General features: G+C 36.4%; 1 protein-coding gene across 1 annotated transcript in view; it reads right to left on the reverse strand.

Moving 5' to 3' along the window:
• Positions 1-3,471: 3,471 nt before the first annotated feature.
• LOC117343460 (neuronal acetylcholine receptor subunit alpha-10-like) overlaps positions 3,472-22,357 on the reverse strand; it is a 127,119-nt gene continuing 108,233 nt past the window's right edge. Inside the window, exons 6-9 of the mRNA XM_033905815.1 lie at positions 21,019-21,128; positions 14,050-14,588; positions 12,036-12,229; positions 3,472-11,698 (exon numbers count right to left, since the gene is read on the reverse strand). Coding sequence (XP_033761706.1) covers positions 11,348-11,698; positions 12,036-12,229; positions 14,050-14,588; positions 21,019-21,128 — 1,194 coding nt within the window. The 3' untranslated portion in view covers positions 3,472-11,347. The remainder of the gene's footprint in view (positions 11,699-12,035; positions 12,230-14,049; positions 14,589-21,018; positions 21,129-22,357) is intronic.

The following is a 22,357-nucleotide window of genomic DNA, read 5'->3' on the forward strand; positions in this document are numbered from 1 at the left end:
GGGGGGTGATACGTGATGTGGGGTTTAAAACTTATGTGGGGGTGTGATACTGGAGTTTGGGGGTGATACTGTGATGTTGGGGTGTGATACTGTGAGGGGGGGGTGTGATATGTATTTTGGGGTTTTTTGATACTGTTATGTTTGGGGTTGATACTGTGAGTGTGGGGGGGGTTTTACTTAGGGGGGGGTTTTTATGTGATTGTGGGGTGGATTCTGGAGGGTTGGGGGGTGATACGTGAGTGTGGGGTTGTGATACGTGAGTGGGGGGGGAAGGGGTGGGTGGGGTGTTCTGTGTGGGTTGGGGGGGTGGGTAGTGAGGGGGGGGTCGTTTTTTGGGGGGTTTTTTGGGGGGGGGTATCGTGATTTTGGGGGGTGTGGGTTTTTGGGGGGGGGATATGTGATGTGTTGGGTTGATACTGTGAATGTGTGGGGGTGTGGATACTGTGATGTGTGGGGTGTGATACTGTGATGTGTGGTGGTGTGATACTGTGATGTGTGGGGGTGTGATACTGTGATGTAGTGGTGTGGGATAGTGATGTGGCGGGTGTGTGATACTGTGATTGTGGAGGGTGTGATTGTTGTGGGGTGTGATACAGTGATGTGTGGGGTGTGATACTGTGATGTGTTGGGGTGTGATACTGTGATGTGTGGGGTGTGATACTGTGATGTGGGGGGTGTTATACTGTGATGTGTGGGGGTGTATACTGTGATGTGTGGGTGTGTGATACTGTGATGTGGGGGGTGTGAGACTGTGATGTGTGGGGGTTGATACTGTGAGTGTGGGGTGTGATACTGTGATGTGTGGGGGGTGATACTGTGATGTGTGGGGTGTGATACTGTGATGTGTGGGGTGTGATACTGTGATGTGTGGGGTGTGATACTGTGATGTGTGGGGTGTGATACTGTGATGTGTGGGTGTGATACTGTGATGTGTGTGGGTTTGATACTGTGATGTGTGGCGGTGTGATACTGTGTTGGTGGGGTTTTTGTGATACTGTGAGTGTGATCTGGAGTGTGGGGGTGATAAGTGTGTGTGGGGGGGGTAAAACTGTGTTGTGGGGTGTATACTGTGATGTTGGGGGTGAATACGTGGGTGGGGTGTAATATGTGATTTGGGTGTGATAGTGATGGGGGATACGTGATGTTTGGGGGGGTTTTGATACTTTTATGGTTTTGGGGGGTGGGTAATGGTGTTGGGGGGTGTGATACTGTTATGGTGGGGGGGGGGACGGGGATTTGGGGGTGTGATACGTTTGGGGGGTGTACTGTGAGTGTGGGGTGGAAACTGTTTTTGGGGGGGGGTGGAAATGTGAAGTTGGGGTGTATAGTAAGTGTGGGGGATCTGTTGTTGGGGTGTGTACTTTTTGTTTGGGGTGTTGGGTGATGTTGGGTGTGCTGTGTGTGGGGTGCTTTGGATGTGGGGGGGTGTATACGGTGGGGGGGTTTGGGTCTGTTGGTTGGTGTTTTGGGGGGGTCTTTTGTGGTCGGGAAGTGTTTGGTGCATTTTTTGGGTATTGGGGGTTTTTTAATGGGGTTTTTGGGGGGGGTTTTTTGGATTTTTTATGTTGGGATGGTATTGATTGGGGTTTTTATTCGGGGATTGTGGGTATATTTTTATTTGATGTTTGGGCGAACTATTTGGGTTTGAATTTATTTTTGTTACTTTTTGGGGATACTTATTGGGGTGTGAATGTGATTTGGGTTTGTATATGTATGATTTTTATACATTGGGGTTTGAATATTATGGTTTGGAACTGTTATTGGGGGGGATAATTATTGTGGGGTTTGCTTATGGGGTTAGGGGATTTGGGGTTGAAAAGGATTTGGGGGTTTTTTTACTGTGATTTGGGTTTTAATAAATTGAGTGTTTTAACGTGGGGGGGGGAATTGGGTTTGGGTTTTAAACTTAGTTTTGTAAATTGGGTTTGGGGGGGAAAACATTTTGGGGGTGAAAGAGGGGGGATTTTTTTTTTTTTTTTTTTTTTTTTTTTTTTTTTTTTTTTTTTTTTTTTTTTTTTTTTTTTTTTTTTTTTTTTTTTTTTTTTTTTTTTTTTTTTTTTTTTTTTTTTTTTTTTTTTTTTTTTTTTTTTGGGGGGGGGGGGGGGGGGGGGGGGGGGGGGGGGGGGGGGGGGGGGGGGGGGGGGGGGGGGGGGGGGGGGGGCCCCAAAAAACTTTTTTTTTTGGGAAAAACTAATGCCCCTTTTCGGGGAAACCCTTTAAAAAACAAAAGTCCCCAAAAAGTTGTTTTTTTTAAAAAAAAAATTGAAAAAGCGAAAACAATTCCAATTGTAGGGAAAAGTTTGGGTGTTTTTGAAAAAAAATTCCTTTTTATCCTTTTTCCCGGTTAAAAATTGGGGTGTGATATTGCGATGTGTGGGGTGTGATACTGTAGGTGGGTTGATTCTCTGATGTGTGTGGTGTTTAAAATATCGAAAGGAAAGATCACTGTCCATTGTAAAAAGGCCTCGAGGAAGACTAGTGTTCGTTGGTAAGACATTTAAAAGATATCAGATTTTAGTAAATGTTAGGAACGTGGTTTTTCCCTAAAGGGACTTTGATAACAAGCTGTAGTGAAAGCGAATGCAAAAAAATATTTCGATTTTCTTATGTACAAATATCAATATCAGACTCATCTTTTGCGTCAATTTCTATATCATTTTCGATACGTTTGGTGCCGACAGCTATTTGCAGATTCTGGAATATTATTTTATGGAATTTTAGTATCTTTGTCACCACAACTAACCATATTTATATAAAGGGATAAAGGGGAATGTTGATATTATTGTTTTATATCTAGAATGATGTCCATGACATCTTTTAATACACCAATTGCATTAATGAACATATTCTATGTTTGTACACTTTCTCATATTAGTAGGAACGAATACAGTCATTCCGATAAATGGAACTCGACGTTTCGCTCTTTAGAGGGTTCCAAGTGTGATCCAATATGGTGACCTATGAAAGGCATTTGTTTTTGACGTTTGCTGAAATATTTATCAAATCAAGTGTAACCATCAACTTCCAGTGTTTTAACAGTAAGTAGAAGGCCATTTCCGGGAAAGCCGATTCCTGTTTTTATGTCATTATCAGATACACACATTCTGGAAACTAGATGTGAATCAATCCTTCCATTTATTGGACCATTGGACCAAGATAGACAAACTAGAACTAATGCTACGTACATGTAAAATGTCATGTTTGTATTGAAAGCGACAATAATTGTAGATTGTTGTTACTTTATATCCTCGTAATTAAGAAAAAGACATAGTTTTATGATATATATTTAAATATTACGACAGATAATCTATGATAATAGTGACTTTTACAGTTATAGTCGCTTGAAGTAATAACACAATGCTACTTTTTAATAAGACTTTGTGTAAATATGAAAGTAAATCGTTAATATATATTTATGACACTGGATAACTAAATCTAATTAACAATGTGAAAAAAGACACTAGGACAATATGATATAAAACCCTTTATTATATAACTCGGTCCATAGGTTGATTTACAAACAATTGTTATGTACAAGATGTGGTTTTGTTGTTTACATCGAGAAAATGAAGCCTATTGTTCGAATGTTTACACCTAGAATGCAACACACTTTCCTCGGCTGTTTTCCACCGAGAAGTAGACTTTTTGTATTGTTAACACAACAAACTAATACTTCGTTTACGACAGTTATCACCGAGAAACCAGAAATTATTCTTTACCTTTTCTACGCCAAGAATGCGCCATTCCTTCTTCGGATGGTTGCACCAAGAGGACAGACATTTTTTTGTATTGTTAACACAACAAAATAATACTTCGTTTACGAGAGTGTTTACCGGGAAACCAGAAATTATTCTCCAGCTCTTTTTCTCGACTGTTTACACAAGAGAGCAGACATTATTTTCCACTTCCGTGAAACTAGTATAATCTGATTATTGTCAGACGTTCCTTGTGGCTAGAGATAATATTTACATGGACACATTCTTCGATGTTCTTTCTAGATTTACCTGTCATATATATGTGATCGACTTTGCTGCTAGAACACCGGAACAAATATTCTAACAAGTTTTCCTTACAATTTGCAAGTTTTATGTTGTATTCATCAATGCAAATGATATGCAGTTAACAGCCTAAAGCCTTCGAAAAATTCTTCTATTGCATTGGCCTCAAGTTATGCAAGATGAGATAAGTGTCAACATCACACTATTTTCCAAGGTTGTTGTATATACTGGAGTTAAATGTAGATATATATATATTAAACATTGACACATATGCATTGTTGTGCTTATATTTTATATTTGTAGTAATTAATAAATTCTACATATTTATATTGACAATAAAATGGAAGCCAACCTTAAGCAAAGCAATGCTGGGCAATGTATATTTCTTAGGATGTATGCTCGTACTTACTAAATATTATCTAGATATACATTTAATCCACACATTTTTGAATAAAAACACAATACTACAGGCAAATCAGTCATTCTCTCTCTTAAGAACCCACACTACACTAAAATGAACTACTTGTATAACACACACTAATTTTATATCTCGAATTAAACAAATATCAGAAATACAGTTTTTGCAACAAAGTAAAGAGTGACTGAACTTATAAAACTTTAAAATAATTTAACAATGCTTTGACTTATAATATTAAGTGTATCATTTTTGCCATAGATAAATTCTGTTTCCTCGATATATGTTGTTTGAAATGAAGTTTCTTTTACTTGATTTTTCCAGCTTCATGCTACCATTTAATAGCACTTTCTATCTAAGTTGTCGCCGTGTAATCAGGTAACTGCATACTGGATGAAAACACTGCATATTTTATTTACCAGGTGAATTTGGATGGATTTTGTACACAGACTTCGATAGTAGTTCTCAGGTCATCTCTTTCTCTGACTCAAAGTGTTATCGGCCTGAAATAAAGTCTTTTATAATTAATTTTTTTTTTTTTTTTTTATTACTTTCACTAAACGATGTCAGCCTTCATAAAAGGCACGCAGCAGGTTTTAAGTGCGAGACATTTAAGAAAACAGATTTTTAAACAGAAATAATGAGATGGAAACATGCGAGTAACGAGGAAAAATATCAAAATAGAGGAACCCAGGTTTTAAGGCGAAAGTATCATGTTAACAATAAAATGCAATCTAGTAGCTTATCTAATAACGATGGCAAGCACACGTATTTTATAATACATCTGCCACCAAACAAGTCTGACAGTTGACGCCCGGGAAAATGTCACGACCCTGCAGTGTTCATAACAGGTATGACGTAGGACCATAACTCTCTGATTGGACGTCTTCAGTGAGCAGCGTCTCATGGATGTATCTACATTTTCCGATTCCGCCACGGAAACCCAAACTATTGTATACAATCACCATTCAACACTAGCCATCGTGTTTTCTACTGTAACCAAAGCAACATTACGTAATATTCTATGTCAGTGCTGTCTATAAAATACAGTTGTGTGGTAAGCAAGTTATACACAGGCATACATCACCAAAATAGAACTAAAATTTACTTTGTTTATGGTATAACTACTGCAGAACGTTTATTTATTAAAGACCTAATTATAAAATTCTTAATTTGCAACAGGCTTTTGTTAGCGAAATTCCTTACTACCGTAGTATTGTGTAAATGACATACTGAATAAGGTAAATCGATAATTCAAAATGGAATTTCGATGTATAAAATAAGATATTAATTTTTTTTTGTCATTGCTTATATTTGCATTTAATAAAAGACAAGTGCTCTTCATATCAAAAATTCATTGATATTTTCTTGATAACTAAATACTACAGCACATTTATCATAGAAATAATATCAGAAAACACGCCTGGACTTTCCAGGCTTTGACATAAAACCTGTAAATTGTTATCGTTTGTGAATTAAATCTTAGTAATGGCTATTTAGAATATACCCTTATTTATTTACGCCCTCATTAACCAGCTAAATATAAGATAACATAACAAAACAAAAAAAAAAACAAAAAACCCCAAAAAAATCAATACAACAGGTCACGGTCCATCTCACATCGCTGTGCTTAAACAGTCGGTAATATCAACAACCGGAAGTATCAACAACCGGAAGTATATATATTTGGAAATATGAACAACCAATAATATTATAGTTCTATAAACACCCGATAGTGTTAATACTTGGATGAACCAGCAACTGGAAGTTTTAGTAATATAACCGAAAGTACAAACAACCAGTATTATTAACAACCGATAGTACTGAAAAAGGTATTATACACAACCAGAAGGATGGACGACCGGCAGTAATAACAACCGGTCATATAATTAACCGGTAGTAAAAACAGCCGGAAGTGCAGTTGTACCTGTTTGTTTCATGTATTTTAACGAAAAAATGACATTGTAGCATTATTTGATATATATGTAAGTAATATAATATGTTGTGTTTACAATGGCGACACAGGTATCATAAATAGTACCAGTTATACACCTGTAAAGAATGAAACGAGTTGTGAAACATGTTATATATAGTGTACAGTTATATTATACAATGATATACATTTCTTAGTCGTTGGTAGTGTAATACAATGTACTTCTATACGATAGTGTTATGGAAGTCATAATCACACTTATTCAACTTATTTAGTTTCCAAGTATGTATGGCATCTCTCCGGTATAATTCTCTGTTCTATTAAAACAAGCCCAAACAAAAACATGTTTCTTCACCATGTGAACTACGACAACACACAATGTTATGATATTAAGTATAGTGATATGGTTTTTAATTATATAAAAATAAAGGTCAATTCACTTTTATTCTTTATAACTTCATAATTTGTCTACCTGTACAGATGTCTTGCGTAATTTGATTACAGAGTGCGTAGTATGCATGTTATATACTTCCATGTGCATTGTAGTTAAACGTGGCCTTTAATTACTCAATTAAATTAGTTTAATGCAAATATCTTATAATATACGTCTCAAGTATTGAATGTCGGGCAAGGAACATGTCATCCCACTTCCGTCAACTTAAATCAGTAACAAGTAATCCGTTTGGTTCAAATTTTTGCTCTATGCCAATCAAACTACTCGTAACTAATTTTGAGTATATCATTCAGAGCTTGAAACATTAATTACGTATATTTGCTTTTATTGCATGCTTTATTACCACACCTTATAGGTGACAAAATAGTAAACATTGTTTCAATATAACACTCTTATAGCTTTATACAGTGAATTGACCAATTATTGAATTGGTTTTGTTGTGTTCATCAGAACAATAACAATACACTAATAACACGATTTCAATAAACATATTTGATCTTGACGCAATCATGTGTAACGGCGTGTTGTTGCCTGAAGTATTATAGGTGTCACAACAGTAAATTTTTGTCCAGTGATGCTTTGTACCATCGCAACAGTGATACGCTTGTCCATTGGAGCTCTATCCTATGACATCAGTGTATTGTAACACGCTCGTCCATTGGAGCTCTATCCTATGACATCAGTGCATTGTAACACGCTCGTCCATTGGAGCTCTATCCTATGACATCAGTGCATTGTAACACGCCTGTCCATTGGAGCTATATCCTATGACATCAGTGCATTGTAACACGCCTGTCCATTGGAGCTCTATCCTATGACATCAGTGCATTGTAACACGCCTGTCCATTGGAGCTATATCCTATGACATCAGTGCATTGTAACACGCTTGTCCATTGGAGCTATATCCTATGACATCAGTGCATTGTAACACGCCTGTCCATTGGAGCTCCATCCTATGACATCAGTGCATTGTAACACGCTTGTCCATTGGAGCTATATCCTATGACATCAGTGCATTGTAACACGCCTGTCCATTGGAGCTATATCCTATGACATCAGTGCATTGTAACACGCTTGTCCATTGGAGCTATATCCTATGACATCAGTGCATTGTAACACGCCTGTCCATTGGAGCTATATCCTATGACATCAGTGCATTGTAACACGCTTGTCCATTGGAGCTATATCCTATGACATCAGTGCATTGTAACACGCCTGTCCATTGGAGCTCTATCCTATGACATCAGTGCATTGTAACACGCCTGTCCATTGGCCCAGCCTATCAGTAATATTTACATTAGTATTGCAATGAATATCACCTGATCTTAACAACAGTCAATAGTGTACAATGAACATTTATGTATATTATTTCACCAGAAATGATAAATGGGAGTTTTGTTACATCCTGTAGCTAAGCACATGTTACTTCTTCCCTGTTAAACAATGGCTACAAAACTGTATTTTTTAAGCTGCTACAGCACACACGTAGACACTGCTTGTCACAACAAATGCATACAATGGCACCCTGGTATAAAAATCTAACCTAAATCTAAAAATAATAAGTCTTAAAATGGTCGTTTATAATGAAACAGAAAATTACATAGCACAGAGGCCAAATATATAAGCAGACTACGATAGCATTTCGTCGGGATATATATCATGACTTATTTAGTTTGAATTGTAGGCTGATGGCAAATCATTTAACATAGCAGTGATAATGGAATTTGTTTCCGGATTGTTTTATAAACAATGGCGGTATTTTGTGTAAGGAATTTGCTTCCTGCATTCCTACGCAACTGTAATAAAACATTATTAGATTCCAAATAAGAATATAGTGTGATATTTTAAGTTTTATTCAACTTAACTTCTGACATTCTGCTCTAAAACAAACTTATGGTTGTTTATGTATAGATAAACTTGTATCAGTATAGTAATTGTGTATGCAACAAAATTCATTTCAAACATATTGGTACGACATGTAGTTTATTTAAACTCCGTATATTGTAAATATTAACATTTGAAATACAATGAATATCTGAATTGCCAATTTATGACACCAGTCTGTACCAACTCCATAGATCTTATCATTATAAGTTTACCAATTGTCTTCAAGTTGATCTCAATCATAGATGAGTATGTCTACATACATTTTAGTAGACAAAAACCTAATTAACAACGATGTCTTAGCATTTTTGTCATCATATATTTTCCTATCTTTTTGTGAACGTTCGGGTCCAGATCAATAAAGATTCTGATATAATTTTCAAGGATGACATCTAGGTTTTATTTCCTAGACGATATACCGGATTCGGACGTAATAATCCCGAATCTTCTTTGTTTTCCACCATTAACACGTTTTACACGCGCCTTTCCGTACACACACTACTTGTAAGAGATAACACAAACATGTTGTTCTGGTAACCACATTAGTTCCGCTCCACTGGCTTTGTTTGGATTTGTGTTGATTGTAAAGTGTTTACTGTTGACGCCGACTCTATAGTCTTTCCATACGGTCTATACATTCAGGGCCATTACCGAACATTAACATCCCCGTGTTTTGTCGCGCCGGGAAACTCATTTTAAACAGGCAATATACACGGAAAAATAAACAAAAGATAATAAGAAGCTACATAAAGCGACATTTTGTACAGCATATAAACACTTAATTGATGTCGGCGTTGAAGAGCCAAACTCCCCGACAGATACGTAAACATGTATGTATTTCGTTACTGCAGCACCGACCTCACCCCAAACTTATTAACCTTTTTGTAAAATCCATTCCACGTATACCAGATGACATGAGACTGAACAACTCATGGAATCACAAACACTTTACAAATAGATAAATGAGTACTTCTATGTTTAAATTTCATTAGAGCTATCTACCCTATAGAAAAATCGCGATGCATTATCAACGATCTATGTTTGTAGAACAACTTTACGGCCGACAGGTAACCATTTACAGTTATAGCCAACACAAACTTTTGTTTTTGCTTTAGTTACTTAGAGTGTACTCGCATTGGTATCTAACAGACTACATTATGATTTTATATTTTGGTATCTTAATCTGTCTTTATCTTATGGAGAAAATAGGTCGTATTTCTGGGATATTCTGAGTAAGTTAACTCAAGCATAAGTATAAAAAAAACTCATTTACATGTACAACCATGAAAGAGTGATTGTTGTTCAATTTCATATCAAATGGAAATTCTTAATAATACATACTTGAATGGACAAGCTGTGTTAAAATTGTTGGTCACGTCATGTGACTTTTCAATAAAACCGTCTTCAGCATCCTTCTCAAACTCGGACTCAAGCTCAAATCCTTATTTAGTTGGCATAGAAAGTTTCAAGATTAATAATACATACTTGAATGGACAAGCTGTGTTAAAATTGTTGGTCACGTCATGTGACTTTTCAATAAAACCGTCTTCAGCATCCTTCTCAAACTCGGACTCAAGCTCAAATCCTTATTTAGTTGGCATAGAAAGTTTCAAGATTAATATTATGATGGGAACTGTCCGGTAGGACTGTTATAACACGACATAACCCGTTTGGAGAACATCTTAGTCACTGTTAAGACAGGACAGAAACCGTTTGGAGAACATCTTAGTCACTGTTAAGACAGGACAGAAACCGTTTGGAGAACACATGGGTCGCTGTTGACAGGACAGAAACCGTTTGGAGAACACATGGGTCGCTGTTGACAGGACAGAAACCGTTTGGAGAACACATGGGTCGCTGTTGACAGGACAGAAACCGTTTGGAGAACACATGGGTCGCTGTTGACAGGACAGAAACCGTTTGCAGAACACCTGGATCGCTGTTGATAGGACAGAAACCGTTTGCAGAACAATTGTGTTGGTGTGTGAATGCTGTTCTTCTCATATATCATTGTATAGCAAATACTGACAAATGTGATGTGATGTTCATCAATCAGGAACGGCGTTGTTTGGTATTCGCATAGACGTCAGTATAGTACCAGTGATATTGATGGTATCGCTATAATTAAAGTGACTAAATCGTGATGACATCGGATATTATACAGTATTTTACCAGTTTATACAAACATCTATATAACTACAATATGTGAAGCATTGGCTCATAGATAATCTAATTTACTATTTTACCAAGACGGTTATAGAAGGTTTCAAAACATTTCCGAAAATGACATATGATTCTCATGTATAGAATAAGTAAAACACGGTTCCATCATGTTCATATATACTGGATGGAAAGGTGACAGCGCGTGCCTTTTGGTAGAGAGAGTACGGCGCCAGTGACCTTAATGTTCTCCTCATGAATATTCATTCTTATGTTACTGCACTTCTATGCTAGTGGACTAGGCCGATACATGTACTGACATCATGAGGAATCAGCATCCCGGATAGCACGCAATCACGTGTAATTTTCAACATTCGACATAATATTTTTCTTATTTAGAAAAAAGTTATACATTCTATATTTAATCAAAGAATAAATTTGATGGAAATAAATTCATATTGGAAAATTATATATTTATCTATGCATTGTCATAGTGTATGCACTCAGTGACCTTTAATATCCCCGAGGTTGTCGTCAGGAGGGACCAAGATTGAAAGCGTCACAGCGAACAGGAGGATAAGGAAACAGACCAGTAATGTCCGATCTATCACCAGCGCCACCTGCTGCCACTCAAGTTTTATGAAATCTTTTCGATCTTGGTCCGCTAAACGCATTTCGTTCCGTTCAATTGTCCAATTCACTTTTTGCAACACCCGCACAAACTGACGTTCACAATATTCGCTGTTTGCTACATTCAAACGTCTGGTGAATCGTGGGGACACACCACCGTTTTCAGAAGGAACCTCTGTTTCAAATTTGTCGAACTTGTAGTATTCTCCTTGTGGGACCTTTTCCTGTAAACAAATAACAAACGTGTCAGTATTGCTGCAAGCTAGAACATAAAAGCATGGCATATGCCATTGGGAGGTTGCGAGAGGAGCTTGACTGTCGACAGCTGACAGAGTTGCTATGAATATGTAAGGCATTTGTTCACACCTACCCATATATTACAACAGACTTGAGGTTTTGCCTATTCAATTCCTTTACAGTAATGACAAGCATTGCCATACAATGCACATCGGATAACATATTGCATCTGGGGATTTCATATGATAGACTATGGCCAAATACATATAAATATCGAGATAAAGCTATTGACTTTGAGCAAGGTGGATAAAGAAATTTGTCTACCATTCCTGGCTCTGGCGGCGGCTCCGGCAGGTCCAATTTGATAAACAGTATCCGCGCAAAGACGCCAAAACAAACTTTCTTGAGTAACATGGGAACTTCAAACCCTCGGGAACCCTTGTGATGGATGTTCAGCGTGAAAACATTCATGGCGGTGGCGAAGGATACGATGGCGATGGTAATGCCGTAATACAAACCTGTTAAGTATATTCAAGGATTATAAATAATTTATTTTATGAAAACAATTACATATTTAAAAGATTGATAAAAATTACTTTAAAAAATATTGGTGAATTTCATACACTGAACGAATGAATCTAAATAAAAAATAAACATATGAAACAATAAAATATTGAATCTTATTGTTTGGATGTTTTACAGACTTCTAAGATAAAATTGAACTGTGAAACACATTTGTGTTAAATTTGTCTTAAAAGATTTTCGATTTATCACCAAACTATATGTTATGGTATGGTTGATGTCGTCAAACACCGATTTGTTGTCAAATACTGGAAAAAGACATTGTAACATTTTCGGTACGTAGTCTGTAAAACCAAATCATACTGGTGGAAACGATATAGGAAAATGCTTTTTAAAATATTATTACAACATTCTGTAAGACAGTATGAAAAGTATTAAGTAATTCATACCAAAGGGGAACTCATGGAGAACACTGGTACCGAGAATGGACAATATCGTTTTTTATATAGCTCTATTATACCTGGACAGATTGTCTGGTGTCGTGTTAAAACCTCACTCACATGAAAGGTTGGTAACAAAGCGTTATTGAGAACATTAGGAGTGTTACCCTGTAGTTGTTTAAGTTACCAATTAATATTCGAAGGTTGAAAATATTGCGTTATTAAGAATGCGTGGAGTGCTAGTTGTGAATGTGAACGATTTCTGATTAAAAATAGTAATATATTGTTATTGAGAATACTGGGAGTGCCATATGTGTAGATGAACGATTTCAGGTGAACGTTTTGTATAGTCTTATTTGAGAGCGCGGGGAATGCTAGCTGTGTAGCTAAGCGAAGTCTGGTGAACGTTTGTGGCAATGAAATGATATTGAGAACGAACGCGGGGAATGTTTGTTGCGTAGGTGAACGATTTCTGGTAAAATAAGACACTTTAAATAAATGTATCTCTGTGTACCATACTATAAGGCACAGCGGAGGGACTATTGTAACCAGCCTATAGGTCAAATGTTTCGGACATGTTAAGGTGCATATGCCATTTAGTAGGGGACAAATGTGTATATCGGAATATCACGTGATAAGTCTCACGATCAGATTTGAATGTCAATACAACATGGAAGGCACTAAAGTGCCGACTAGCTTTACACTAATGGTTTCCAAAACATTCACGTTTACATTTTCCTCCCAAGTATCAATGATTCATTGGCTTTCGTCCATGTGGATTCCTGAGAATAATACTACTACATTGTTACGTATTAGTATCAATACACGTTTATATTTATCATTGGGGGTTATACTTGTAGAAAATATTATATGGCGGTGATACCTCACAATGGTATTATTTATATGTAACAGGTTATTATAAAGTGTGTACAGGAAAATGTATATGCATTTGATTAAAGTAAAACATGGAATTCAAATCAATAGGAAATAGCAACAGGAGAAAACGAGGATACCTCAAATATAGAGACATAATTTCTTCTTATTCCAGAGCATATCACCGTCAAAGACAGCTGACATATCACGTGACTTACTTTTCAAGAGCACCACGTGACTAACTTATTACAGATACCATGTGAAAAATCATGATAGATATCACGTTGCACGCGACTTACCTATGAGCGGTATCACGTGACTTACCTATGCGTTCGTATCATGTGACTTACCTATGCGTTCGTATCATGTGACTTACCTATGCGTTCGTATCATGTGACTTACCTATGAGGGGTATCATGTGACTTACCTATGCGTTCGTATCATGTGACTTACCTTTGAGTGGTATCATGTGACTTACCTATGAGCGGTATCACGTGACTTACCTATGAGGGGTACCACGTCTGACACAGGAGGCAGTCGTTCGGCCACGATCATCAAGAAGACTGTCATGGACAGCAGCGTGGTAATCCCCATAGATATTTTCTCCCCCGAGTCCGAGGGCATGTAGAAGCCCAGGAGAGCCACCAGCGTGATGAGTATACACGGCATTACCATGTTAAACAGGTAAAACAATGGCCGTCTCTTCAGCACGATATAGTACTTCATAAAGTCATACGGAACGGGGCAGCACGAGAAGTTCACTGGGTGCAGGTTGTAACTAAATGTTATCAGCTCCCACTCTGAACTAGGTATATAATTTGTTAGATCCCCGTTCTCACCCATTTTCACCATTTTAAGTTTCATATTGTCAAATGTCCAAGAAGCGAACTCCATACTGCAATTCTGGACGTCAAAAGGGAAATATCGCACATCCATCGAACAAGAACTCTTAAATATCCACATGGACAACCACGTGACATTGCCATCCGGTGTGACGATGACATTTGTACTGACCGACGATAAAGATGACCCAACGTCTGCACTGTAAGGTAAAACACGTATATGTCAGACACGGCTAGTTCGGGGGTCTGAGGATAACAATTGTAATAATGACAAATAAGCTTACAGTAATTACTATGACAATGAAGCTAACAGTAATTATTATGACAATGAGGCTAACGGTAATTACTATGACAATGAAGCTAACAGTAATTATTATGACAATGGAGATAACAGTAATTATTATGACAATGAAAATAACAGTAATTATTATGACAATGAAGTTATCAGTAATTATTAAGACAATGAAGTTATCAGTAATTATTAAGACAATGAAGTTATCAGTAATTATTATGACAATGAAGCTAACAGTAATTATTATAACAATGAAGTTATCAGTAATTATTATAACAATGAAGATAACAATAATTATTATGACAATGAAGATAACAGTAATTATTATGACAATGAAGTTATCAGTAATTATTAAGACAATGAAGTTATCAGTAATTATTAAGACAATGAAGTTATCAGTAATTATTATGACAATGAAGCTAACAGTAATTATTATAACAATGAAGTTATCAGTAATTATTATAACAATGAAGATAACAGTAATTATTATGACAATGAGGCTTACAGTAATTACTATGACAATGAAGATATCAGTAATTATTATGACAATGAAGATAACAGTAGTTATTATGACAATGGAGAAAACAGTAATTATTATGACAATGAAGATAACAGTAGTTATTATGACAATGGAGAAAACAGTAATTATTATGACAATGAAGATAACAGTAATGATTATGACAATGAAGATAACAGTAATTATTATGACAATTAAGATTATACAAAATAAAGAGTGCACAAAAGATACACAAAATATCAACACCGTTCCACTTGAATAAGACATATGTTATCAGAAATGACAAATTACATAGAATCAAACAGCTGATTCATCATTCTAAGAATCGTCATTGATACACAAAGCCTAAAATATTGATACTTAGGAGGCGATTTGGAAAGTTTAAAATGTTCGAAAAAAAAACAAGTACTTTTTCATTTTGATAAATCCAAAGATTCTAATGTTACGACTGTTCAATACAGACACACAATTACTATAGAATTAGTTGAGTAAGGTATATTCTAAAATTCTGGTGGTAGGGCATATTTAGTGCGTAAGCAGCCGTAGATTCCCAATAAGGTCAGGGATACCTGCAGGTCCTTAAGTCGGGCGTAAGCAGCCTTAGATAGTCCGGTCTAGTCAGAAGACTTATCTCAATGAGGTCAGGGATACCATCAGGTCCATAAGTCGGAAGTAATGATAGCGTCTGGGGTAAATATGTATGCTTCTACTTAAACAGTTTCTAAATATTGATATAAAGACTGGGAGTTTAACGAAGTATCGATTTCAGTCAGGAAAGCCGATACAAGGCTATTGGTGTAGGCGCTATAGATATGAATGTCAGGCCGTGCGATTAAAAGTCTAGACACATTGATGACGGAATGCGTATGATTATTCAAATCTATCGAATACTTTTGAATATTTTCTGATTGGTTTCCAAAATCCAAATGTTCACCTTGTGGACCCATACTGGAAAGCTTGGTTTCCGCTAATGTAAAAGTTTATAAATTTTACAGGAATTGCAATACAAGTTATATCAACTTATATTAATCAGGTTAGAAGCGCCGCGCGAGGGGGTCTTACAGTTGGAGGAAACCGAGAACCCGGGTAAAACCCACGTGTTCGGGCAGGACCTGTTCACGTCAGATAAGGGGAATCGAACCCTGCGACCGGCCGTCTTTGTGTTACCATTGTTCCACACGACCATCCAGCGCGAACTATCAATGCAGTGCGTTGTGTGGTCATACCTATGTCAATTATCGCCAATGATTTCGATATTGTGATACCGCCTCATTACAGTTTCATTGTGGCTTTAATATCGTTTTAAAATTCAGTTTGAGGTGGGATTTATTCAAAATATGATTTATTTAAGTATTAAACTAGTAAGTGTTCCATAATTCTATAAAATACCAGACAAATTGAGTTACGCATTATGATCAATTTGTCTGCAAACCTGTTTGAATTATAGGACAATAACTTTCCGAAGAAGGTAATTTAATGCTTATTTTTCAAATTTAGATTTAAGTTTCCCCTATATACAACCCTTAACAGCGCTATTGCATTCCAAGGTCAAATTTCGCGCGGACAATGAGGACGGTTCTTGTGACATTCTCGGCAAAAATGTAGTTCGTGGAAATGAACATTAAATCATCTGTTTAATTTCATCATTTTCATTAATTATTTCCACCATGAGGATATTCACCTTTTAGTAAACGGAACTACTTATATTGTTGCGAGTTACATTGACCAATCCATTTTTTTCAAAACCCGGTAGCACATTTTTGTGTGATGTTAAAAATACACTAAATATAGTGACGTAAGACAAAACGACGTCACGACCATTGCCCCTCATATTACTACACTAATAGGAATTAGATGAGAAATATGATAACATTCTATTTTGCTTGGTAAGGATATAGAGTGAAAGTTGTTTATTTTAAGGAGCTTAACGTCCTCACAACGGCCAGAATCATATGAGGACCGATGTCAAGGCGACACAGAAAAAGGAGTAGTGTTGCAGTGAGGGCAGAAGATCTATTTTGGTATCTTTAGTGGCCCCTAAGTAGAGGACACGGAGGGAATTCCCCGATTCTTCAGGGGACAACTTTGAGTCGCCTTCCAAGGTCAGCATGAAGTCGGATACAGCGGATCATAGCCTTAGACATCCTATTGTCTCCTGAACAGAAACAAAGGAGAAATCAAGACGGATCCTGCAAGGGAGGGGGCACCGTAAGTCGCAACTTATGACATTCAGTGATATACAGCGGACCATTGTCTTTGACATCCTATTGTCTCCTGAACAGAAACAAAGGAGAAATCAAGACGGATCCTGCAAGGGAGGGGGCACCGTAAGTCGCAACTTATGACATTCAGTGATATACAGCGGACCATTGTCTTTGACATCCTATTGTCTCCTGAACAGAAGACAAAGGAGAAATCAAGACGGATCCTGCAAGGGAGGGGGCACCGTAAGTCGCATCTTATGACATTCAGTGATATACAGCGGACCATTGTCTTTGACATCCTATTGTCTCCTGAACAGAAGACAAAGGAGAAATCAAGACGGATCCTGCAAGGGAGGGGGCACCGTAAGTCGCATCTTATGACATTCAGTAAAATATACAGCGGACCATTGTCTTAGACATCCTATTGTCTCCTGAACAGAAGACAAAGGAGAAATCAAGACGGATCCTGCAAGGGAGGGGGCACCGTAAGTCGCATCTTATGACATTCAGTGATATACAGCAGACCATTGTCTTAGACATCCTATTGTCTCCTGAACAGAAGACAAAGGAGAAATCAAGACGGATCCTGCAAGGGAGGGGGCACCGTAAGTCGCATCTTATGACATTCAGTGATATACAGCGGACCATTGTCTTTGACATCCCACTGTCTCCTGAATAGAAGACAAAGGAGAAACCAAGCCCGATCCTGCAAGGGAGGGGGGTCTCACAATAAGTCGCCGCTTATGACTTTCAGTGATATACAGCAGACAAATTCATCCCCGCTCCTGCACGGGTTGTAAAGTGACAGAACAGAGCCAATGGGCAATCCGTCAATTCTGAGATTAAGATGGAAAGCAGTCAGGAGAAACAAAACACTTATAACTGATGAAACATATAAATCCATTTTCTAAAATTATGCGCCAGCGCAATGGATAGTGAATGGAAGTGGATGTTTGAGTGGTGATGTCAGACACAGGCCTTTAAAACAGACACTAGATAGGTACTTAATTGAATGAATCATGAGTAAAGACGGTCTTCAATGGATTCTTTGTATTGGAGTGTTATTCGTCTGATCATGTTTCCAACAGAACGTGTACAGTGAGTGACGGAATGCTTATTTACAAGGATTTATGTGATCTGTTAGCTCTGGCTATGCCTGATATACTCTCCGTTCTCAATCTCTATGGTATTGTTTCTTAAATAAGAGAAATGACAGAGGAGAGAGAAAGACCACAAACCAACAATACATCCCTATCAATGGAATTCGATTTACACCAGTTATTTCAATAATAGAATTGGAAAAATTGTTCACGTTTATTTTAAAGATAGTATCTAAGTTATGGCTGAAGACGCAAATGGTTCCATTTAAAGCCAATTTATACTTTCATTTTCGAAACACATCAAAAACCATTCAATTTGTGAACACATTTCCGGTGCTAGCGTCCAATTCTAGGTAATGGCGATTTTCCAGCTGATTTAAGACCTATTTTGAAAAAAACAACTTGTTGGCATCATTTTATTTTAACAGGTCATACCATGGTATTTGATGAATGACAGTTTACTGACAAAGGCGATTACACACGATGTTGTTAATGCCACTGTTCAATGGAGTGAACTATCAGTATTTATAACAAGATATATACTTATGTATCAGCATTAAGTCTGTATCACTATATCAGCGAGCAACGTCAAGTGTATCCTTCAATATTGGATCAAGAATACTCCTAGTTGTAGGTCCCGAGGTCAAAGGTTAATCGTAACCTGTTTGTCACGTTTTCATTCATTTGAATAGTGACACGGTTTAGAATATTCACATGCACTAATATTCTTTTAAACACCAATATCAAAATTAGCATCATTGACAAGTCCTAGAAGGACGAAACAGCTGTATGATATCTCTTAAATCACTGATGAGTCCTAGAAGGACGAAACAGCTGTATGATATCTCTAACATCACTAACGAAACCCAGATGGACAAAACAGCTGTATGATGTCTCTAACATCACTGGCGAGTCCTAGAAGGACGAAATAGCTGTATGATATCTCTAACATTACTGACGGGTCCTAGAAGGACGAAACAACTGTATGATGTCTCTAACATCACTGACGAGTCCTAGAAGGTCGAAGCAGCTGTATGATGTCTCTAACATCATTGACGAGTCCTAGAAGGATGATGTGTCTAACATCACTGGCGAGTCCTAGAAGGACGAAACAGCTGTATGATGTCTCTAACATTACTGACGGGTCCAAGAAGGACGAAACTGTTGTATGATGTCTCTAACATTACTGACGGGTCCTAGAAGGACGGAACAGCTGTATGATGTCTCTAACATCACTGACGAGTCCTAAAAGGACGAAACAGCTGTATAATGGAGTTTAATTCATTTTGGCACTACTACGGTATATAACTCTCAATTAGTTTTAAAGGTGCTGTCATATTGCATGCTTTGCGTGCAATTAAAACATTCGGTCATATTGCTAATTACTCATCAACGTCAAATTGATTTAATTTGTCCCTAATTTATCACCACTTTCAACTTGTTATTAAACGTCGTCACTACCTCTGAACTGTCATAAGCATGGGATCGTAATGTTATCTGTAATGAACTTATTCATAAGTTTAAAATAACACCAGATACAATTGTATACCCACTTACCACTTTCATGTTGCAACGGTTTTACACGCCAGTACAAGATTTCATGATATTAACTTATCATACACTAATATAACGACTGTCATAGATTACAGTAGATAACTTACTTATTATATAGTAATATATCGTGTTTCCATACGTTAGAGTAGATAACTTACTTATTATACAGTAATATATCGGGTTTCCATACGTCAGAGTAGATAGCTTACTTATTATACAGTAATATATCAGGTTTCCTTACGTCAGAGTAGATAGCTTACTTATTATACAGTAATATATCAGGTTTCCATACTAACTTACTTATTATACAGTAATATATCAGGTTTCCTTACGTCAGAGTAGATAACTTACTTATTATACAGTAATATATCGGGTTTCTTTACGTCATAGTAGATAACTTACTTATTATACAGTAATATATCGTGTTTCCATACGTTAGAGTAGATAACTTACTTATTATACAGTAATATATCGGGTTTCCATACGTCGTAGTAGATAACTTACTTATTATACAGTAATATATCGGGTTTCCTTACGTCAGAGAAGATAACTTACTTATTGTACAGTAATATATCGGGTTTCCTTACGTCAGAGTAGATAACTTACTTATTATACAGTAATATATCGTGTTTCCATACGTTAGAGTAGATAACTTACTTATTATACAGTAATATATCGGGTTTCCATACGTCGTAGTAGATAACTTACTTATTATACAGTAATATATCGGGTTTCCTTACGTCAGAGAAGATAACTTACTTATTGTACAGTAATATATCGGGTTTCCATACGTCGTAGTAGATAACTTACTTATTATACAGTAATATATCGTGTTTCCATACGTTAGAGTAGATAACTTACTTATTATACAGTAATATATCGGGTTTCCTTACGTTAGAGTAGATGACTTACTTATTATACACTAATATATCGGGTTTCCTTACGTCAGAGAAGATAACTTACTTATTGTACAGTAATATATCGGGTTTCCATACGTCGTAGTAGGGTATCCTGACTACGTCGATGTTGTTGTATTTCTTCGGATCCCACTTCAGCATGTAATCAAGCCATCCCTGCAGAGAAACAATATACGTCTTAAACCAGTGTTTATCTACCAGGTTTACACCATACAGACAAATCTGATTATAATATGATTATTTAAATAATTTAAATAATAATTAAATTCATAATCTATTCTATATTAACTATTACAATGATAAGTACATACAGGCTTGCTAGTGATGATTAATTATACAGTACAAATAAGGGCATCAGGAGGAGGCATATCTCGATTTATAATTTACGGACACAATTTAGAGAAATAGTGTAGAGTACATTGATAACAGTGTAGTATACATTGATAACAGTGTAGTATATATTGATAACAGTGTAGTATATATTGATAACAGTGAAGTATACGTTGATAACAGTGTAGTATATATTGATAACAGTGTAGTATACATTGATAACAGTGTAGTATATATTGATAACAGTGTAGTATACATTGATAACAGTGTAGTATACATTGATAACAGTGTATATTACATTGATAACAGTGTAGTATACATTGATAACAGTGTAGTATATATTGATAACAGTGTAGTATATATTGATAACAGTGAAGTATACGTTGATAACAGTGTAGTATATATTGATACCAGTGTAGTATATATTGATAACAGTGTAGAGTACATTGATAACAGTGTAGTATACATTGATAACAGTGTAGTATACGTTGATAACAGTGTAGTATATATTGATAACAGTGTAGTATACATTGATAACAGTGTAGTATACATTGATAACAGTGTAGTATACATTGATAACAGTGTAGTATACATTGATAACAGTGTAGTATACAATGATAACAGTGTAGTATACATTGATAACAGTGTAGTATACATTGATAACAGTGTAGTATACGTTGATAACAGTGTAGTATACATTGATAACAGTGTAGTATACATTGATAACAGTGAAGTATACATTGATAACAGTGTATAATACATTGATAACAGTGTAGTATACATTGATAACAGTGAAGTATACATTGATAACAGTGTATAATACATTGATAACAGTGTAGTATACATTGATAACAGTGTAGTATACATTGATAACAGTGTAGTATACATTGATAACAGTGTAGTATACATTGATAACAGTGTAGTATATATTGATAACAGTGTAGAGTACATTGATAACAGTGAAGTATATATTGATAACAGTGTAGAGTACATTGATAACAGTGTAGTATACATTGATTACAGTGTAGTATACATTGATAACAGTGTAGAGTACA

This window comes from Pecten maximus, chromosome 15, assembly GCF_902652985.1.
Source record: "Pecten maximus chromosome 15, xPecMax1.1, whole genome shotgun sequence".
Lineage (NCBI taxonomy): Eukaryota > Metazoa > Mollusca > Bivalvia > Pectinida > Pectinidae > Pecten > Pecten maximus.